At 48.4% G+C, this 6680-nt stretch overlaps 1 protein-coding gene across 1 annotated transcript; it reads left to right on the top strand.

Moving 5' to 3' along the window:
* The first annotated feature begins 305 nt into the window (after window positions 1-305).
* Window positions 306-1940, top strand: LOC114036088 (cbp/p300-interacting transactivator 3-like). Its single transcript, XM_027852485.1, has one exon. It carries the CDS (start codon window positions 627-629, stop codon window positions 1212-1214), a length of 588 nt encoding a protein of 195 aa, XP_027708286.1. The 5' UTR covers window positions 306-626; the 3' UTR covers window positions 1215-1940.
* Window positions 1941-6680: the final 4740 nt, after the last annotated feature.

The raw sequence follows: 6680 nt of genomic DNA, 5'->3' as shown, positions 1-6680 counted from the left end.
TCATCCTGTGCAACCTCCATTTTACAGATACAGGAAACTGAGGCCCAGAGAGGGACCTAACTTGCACAAGGTCACGCACCCCATTTTCTGGGACACTTGATCATGTCTGTAAGCCAGTGAAGATCCCAAGAAGCCAACCCGCATGGGCGAACTGAGGGCGAAACCTCAGGCCGGCGAGGCGGACCCTTTCTCCTGTAGGTCGGCCTAGGCTAGGCTGAGAGGCCAGTGAGCGCGTGGATGGGCGGGGCGGCCCCGCCTCTCTCTATAAGAAAGCAGTCGCGGACTGGGAGCTGAGCGAAGACGGGTAGGATCGGATCTTACACGGGTCTCCACCAGGAGTGGAAAAGCAGCTCTTCCGAGCTGTAGCTTCTGGAGACCGCTCCGGTTGGGTCCTGCGGGGTGACAGACGGGACGGCACGGGCTTCCTTTGTCCTGGCCGCGGCCCCGCGGAGAAGTTTGGTGAAGGTAGCTGTCCTGGGGTCCCGATCGCGGACTGGGACAGCGTCCTCGCCCCGAGCAGTCCCGGACTGAGAGGGGCTCTCCCTGCAGCTAGGTCTGACCCTCCACCTATCTCTCTGCAGGATCCTCTTCCCCCCCGCCCCGCCTCTCTCTCTGTCCCTGAGCCCATGACGGATCCCCTGATGCTACCCCTGAGCCACGGAGTTCCGGGGCTGCAGCCTCACCGCGTGGGGGCGGGGAATCTGCCCACCGGTCCCCATGTATTCCGGACCCTACCCCCCGCGTCCGACGGCTTCCCGCACCCCTATGGTGGGCCGGGGCTTGAGAACGGTGACCTGCGCCTCCGGTCCAACTCATCTGTCCAACTGGGGCCCCAGCTGTCAGGGCCCGGGACTCTGCTGTACCCGAGTCAGCCCGGACCCTTTCCGGGGCCCCCGCGGCCGCCGCAGCTCGCGGCCAGCTTGCATAGGCAGAAACTCCATCCGTTCTACCAGGGCCACCCTACGGGGTGTGCCCTGGGTCCGGGGACCCCGCGGTGCTGGCCGGGCCCTCTGGGCCCAGACCTGGCGCCCCCCGCGCTGACCTTGAGCTGTGTGGACGCCGAGCTCATCGACGAGGAGACGCTGACTTCTCTGGAACAGGAGCTGGGTCTAGACCGGGTGCAAGAGCTGCCTGAGCTCTTCCTGGGCCAGAACGAGTTCGACTGCCTCTGGGACTTTGGGGGCAAACAGCAGGCCGGAGCCGTGAGCTGCTGAGGGCCCCAGGGCTCTGGCCTTTTCGAGGATTTCCCATGCCCTCTCCCTAGCCCAGTTCCAATCTCTTAACAGCTTAGGAGCCTTGCCCCTGTATCCTTTTTGGCTGGTATCTGGAGTAAAGAGACTAAAGCTTGAAGGGAGGGGGTCATGTTTGGGGAGAAACCCCCACCAGCATTAGCTGTCTGTGTCCCTGGGGTTTAAAAGGTCTGGGTTCATGATTGTGAAGGAGACTCCATGGCATTTGGAATGCCTGTCTGGCTCTCTAGTCTATCCTTATTTAGGATGAACAAGGGCACAATCAGGATTTGAACCCAGGTCTTCTGGCTCTAAGCTCTTTCCCACCGTACCAGACTTCTTGACTCTGGGGGCTGTTTGCTGGGGGTGGGAGGGGAATTACAGATGCCTGCCTTTGAACCCTCCCCTGCTGAGCCATTTTAGGCTTAGGGTCTCTGCCAGACCTTTCCTTTCCGCCTTCCAAGACTCCCTCCCATCTGGCTGGAAGGACTACAGGCACTTGGCAAGATGGATCCCTGTACTTATCTCAGGGGCACGGGCAGGGTGTGCCTGGGTCACTGCTATAGTTGGACTTTTTTCTGCAAGCCACTGGCCCCATGCTGGGGTTCTTTGGGGGGATTTCCCAACTCGTGGGTGACTAACTGGCTTAAGGTCACTGCCCTCTTTCTCTGCCTTTGCAAGCCAAAATAAATGTTTCCTTTTGGATTTGGAGTCTGCTGACCTGATTTTGGGGGGAACCTGCTGTGGGAGCATTTGTCAAAGATCCAGTTTGTTTTACTTTGAGGGGATTTGGGTGAGTGGGGTAGAAGAGAAGTGTAAGCAGATCCAGAGCTGAGGGTGGTGGTGATGGTGGTGGCATCGGGTATAGGGTGTGGGGTAAGGCAGGACTGGGGCATCAACAGAGTATTGGGAACTGCAGATGTTGGCTTCTTTTGAAACTGCCCCGAGTCTTGCAGTTGAAATGGCGCAATCTCACCCAGCTTCCTTCTTGGAGAGAATGGCAGTTGGACCCTGAGATGGTCCTGAAAGGTTGAGACCCTGAGAGCGTCCTGGCTTGGTCTGGCTTGGGGTGGAGTTCTGTAGAGCTGGAGAACTGCATGGGCAGCTTACTGGCGGTGACTGCCCCCAGCTGCTCACTGGTGGTGTTGCTGCTAAGGGGAGGGAGCCGGCTGTCAGAGCAGGGCTACCCCCCAGCCCTCTTCAATAGATCTATTACTCTCTTCCTTTCCCTCTTTTTCCACCTCCTTCCCCATGCAAGTCAACAAGCTAAATTTCTATGATAAATTTCTAAATTTCTATGATAAAACTACCCCTTTTTAGTTTGAACTTCTTATTACATAGGTGTTAGGAATTCCCTGGTGAGGAAACTCCCTCCATCATAGCAGATTCACAACTTTTAGTCTCAGACCTGCCTGGCTTGCCTGTTTAGCTTGTTGCTGTTTGTAAGACAGGGCAGCTAGATCAGTGAGGTGGACAGAGTGTCAATCCTGGAGTCAGGAAGACCTGAGTTCAAATCCTACCTCAGACATTTACTAAATGTGTGACTCTGGGCAAGTCATTTAACTTTGTTAAGCCTCAGTTTCCTCATCTGTAAGATGGAGGCTAGAGAGGGCTGGAGAAGGAAATGGCAAACCACTCTGGTATTTTTGCTAAAAAAAAAAAACCCAAATAGGGTCACAAGAGTCAGACATGACCGAAGAACGACTAAACAACAACAACCACATGTACAAGACACCACTGTGATCACTGTGCTCCAGATATAGTCTGGCTAGGGCAAAAGACAATACTATCTCCCCATTTTGGATAATATGCTTCTTAATACAGACTAGGATTGCATTAGTTTTTTGGTTCTCATGTTATACTACAGACATACATTGAGCTTTCAGTCCACTAAGACACCCAGATCTTTTTCATTATGAACTATTGTCTAGTCACACCTCTCCCTAATGACTAGGAGGTCACTTAAGGCTTTAGAAAGTGAGGGGAAGGGGAATAAAAGTCAGGACTCCATGGGGTGAGGAATGACTAGGGAATAAGGCAGTAGGGTCATTGGTTGAAGATGATTGGGGAGAGAGCAATCAGGGTTAAGTGATTTGCCCAGGGTCACAGAGCTAGTTGTCAAGTGTCTGGGGCTGGATTTGAACTCGGGTCCTCCTGACTCCAGGGCCAGTGCTCTATCCACTGTACCACCTAGCTGCAGTTAAAAAAAGTTTAGCAGTAAAGAGGAGATGGGGACAACAGTTTGAGGGACTTGTGGCATGAAAGGCAGCATCGTGTAAAGAAAAGTTGAAGTCAGAAGACTTGGGTTCGGGTCCCAGCTTTGCCATTTGACAGTCATATGACTTTCAACAAATCCCTTGACCTTTCTGAGTATGTTTTCTCCCTCTGTAAAATGAGGATAATTCATTGTGAGGATTAAATGAGATAATTGCTATAACATGCTTTGTAATCATAAAGCACAGCATAAAGATCAGTTTATAGGAGTTAGAGCTAGAAGGGCCCATAGGCCTTATTTACCCCTCCCTCCTCCCCCAATTTTACAGACAGGTTGTGACTTTCCCCAAGATCACACAGTAAGTAACAGAACCAGCTCATCTGCCTCCCAAACCAGTACTCTTTTCTCTAAACTGTGCTGGCCTGCTTACTGGATATATTATATTATGTCTCTTTTCTCTTTGGGTCTCAGTTTTCTCATCTGCAAATTGAGAGGATTAGACCGGAGGAACTCTAAGCTCCCTCTCTGCTCTGGTCTTGTGTGAGATATAACAGCAACAGTGATTGCATTAACTGTTGGCTCACATGGTCTCAATGACCGTTGGGACAGGATGGAGAGGGATGGCTTCTGTCAACTGATGAGGCAACTCTGAGGCAATAGGTCTGGTGGGGCCTTTGCCTGGGGGCAGCTAACACATCTATCTGCTTGGCTCTGGTCCAGGAAACATAATCAATCCATAATCCTTGATGGTATAGTGAAAATGAGCTCCCTCTCCTCCAGGACTGTGCCTTGGCCAAGTGTTTTGGGAGGGGATATATCCTGTCCTTCACAGGCCCCTTCCTAAATGGCCCATCACCCAAGGGCTTTCCTCCTCCAAGTTGCTCACCCCAAGGACCTCTATTCTTTCATGATTACCCCACCTCTGGACCAAGTCCCATTTATTTCTAGGGTCCAAAGGATCATGGCTAGTGTACCAAGTGTACCCCTCAAGGTGAGGGGAGCCATTATGACAGAAATAAAGATTTTCAGAGTTGGAAGGGACCTCAGAGGCTAGGAAACCCAACCCTTTTCTGAGTAGATAACCCCTTTATAACATTTCTGACAAAGGGTCAAACATCCACTTGAAGACTTTAAGTGATGGAAAACTCACTGCCTTCTGAATTTTATCAACACTAGATTACTCCCTCCTCTATTAATATTCACATGCTTCTAAATGGAGCTGAAGGAAATCATAAAAGTCATGCTGGTTGAGCCCCATTACAAGCATTTGTTATTGAATATCAATCTGGCCTTCATGAAAGTTACTCCTCTCTAATTGATTTTCTGCCCTATTCAGGATGACTGTTTCAAACCTTCCCATCTCTCTTCAAGCTTCTCATATCCTCCTCCCCTCCCAATCTTCCCCAATCTCCTTTCAGCTGAGGACCTAGCCTCCTGCCTCACTGAAAAAATGGATGCCATTAGATAAAAGATAAAAGCTCTTTTCTTCTCTTCCTAATCCCACATCCATCTGACATCATGCCTCATATCACCTCCTTCACTGTAGTCTGTGATGAAGAGGTGGCCCTTCCCCTATCTAAGGACAAGCCTTCCAAATGGATCTTTAATCCCATCACCTCGTGTCTTCTGGAGACCCCACCATCATCCCCATTCTCTCACTAATCTTCAATCTCTTCCTAAATATTGGGTACTGGCTGCCCCATAGGCATCTCAAACTCAACATGCTCAAAACAGAACTAATTTTCTCTCCTTTCCCCACCTCCCTTCTGAACCTCCCTATTATTGTCAAGGCACCACCATCCTCCAAGTCACATATAACCATGGCATTATTCTTTTTTTTTTTTAACAGTGATAAATAGTTTTTTTCAGGCAATGAAACATGGAAAAAAATAAATTAGTACTTATTATAATAATTCCATTTGTATAACTCTTACAAATATTTACCTGACATATAAAAAGGGAAATTATTGTACATGTAAAATTTATGTAGATGATCATTACACATACAATGCAATCCTGGTAGGAGTCAAGCAGCTTTCACTCCTCCCTATGGGAGGGTAATCAATCACTCACTGTATGATAGTCACAGGGGTGCAGCAAAAGCAGGTGTGCAATTAGGGTGGTCACTTATTGGCACATTTGTTACTATATGTGGAAATCTATTGGCAATGTACTCGTGCTGATAGCAACACTGAGAAACATACTGGCACCTTTGAAAATTAAAAGGGGCAACTGGATTGTACCACAAGGAAGGGAAGACCCCAGGTTAGAATGAGTTAAGACTTGGGGGTTGGAGGGGCAGCTAGGTGGTGCAGTGGATAGAGTGCCAGTCCTGGAGTCAGGAGGACCTGAGTTCAAATCTGGCCTCAGTTACATAATACTTCGTAGCTGTGTGACTCTAGGCAAGTCACTTAACCCCAATTGCCTCACCAAAAAAAAAAAAAGACTTGGGGGTTGGCTTAGAGTTCCAATTCTCATGACTACAAGACCCTTTGAGTTATCAAGTAAATACAGAAGATTACAGTTATTAGCCTAGGCACTCCACGAGGGCCTGAACTATCTGAACTTTGGATCTTCCCCAGAACCAACTTAATACATGTTTGTCAAACTGATTTAAAAATTTGACTGGCAGAGAACTTTTTCAGAATGGATTTGAGATAACACTTTAGGCAGAGGGCAATATAGTCTTTAATAGCTCTAAAAATAAAGAATGATTCAAAAATATAAGGATAGCTTGACTGTATGTCTGGCCTCCATTTGTGTGGCATTATTTTTGATTCCTCACTCTTACCCCACATACCTAATCCTCTACCAACAACAGAAATCCTGTAATTTGTACCTCCACAGCACCTTTCATATTTGTTCCCTTCTCTTTACCTACACAGCCACCACCTTAGTTCAGGCACTCATCACCTCTTGGCAGGGCTATTACAATAGCCTCCTCATTGTTCTCACTGATTTATCTCTCCATATTCCAGTGTATCTTATGTTCAACTGTGTAAGGTTATTTTTCTACATTGTAGGTCTTACCATGTCACCCACTCCTACTCAATAAAATCCAGTGACTTCTCATTATTTCCAGAATCAACTGAAGTCCTCTGTTATTCAAGGTTCTTCATAATCTGTACCCTTTTTAACCTTCTAGTCTATTCACCTTTTCCTCATCTCCACAAATTTTATGGTCCAATGATACTGGCTTACTTGTTGTTCCTCTCAAAGGCCACTCCATCCCCATC

This window comes from Vombatus ursinus, unplaced genomic scaffold (genome assembly GCF_900497805.2).
Source record: "Vombatus ursinus unplaced genomic scaffold, bare-nosed wombat genome assembly UNPS02009617.1, whole genome shotgun sequence".
Taxonomy (NCBI): domain Eukaryota; kingdom Metazoa; phylum Chordata; class Mammalia; order Diprotodontia; family Vombatidae; genus Vombatus; species Vombatus ursinus.
This window is presented reverse-complemented; position numbering and strand designations above follow the sequence as displayed.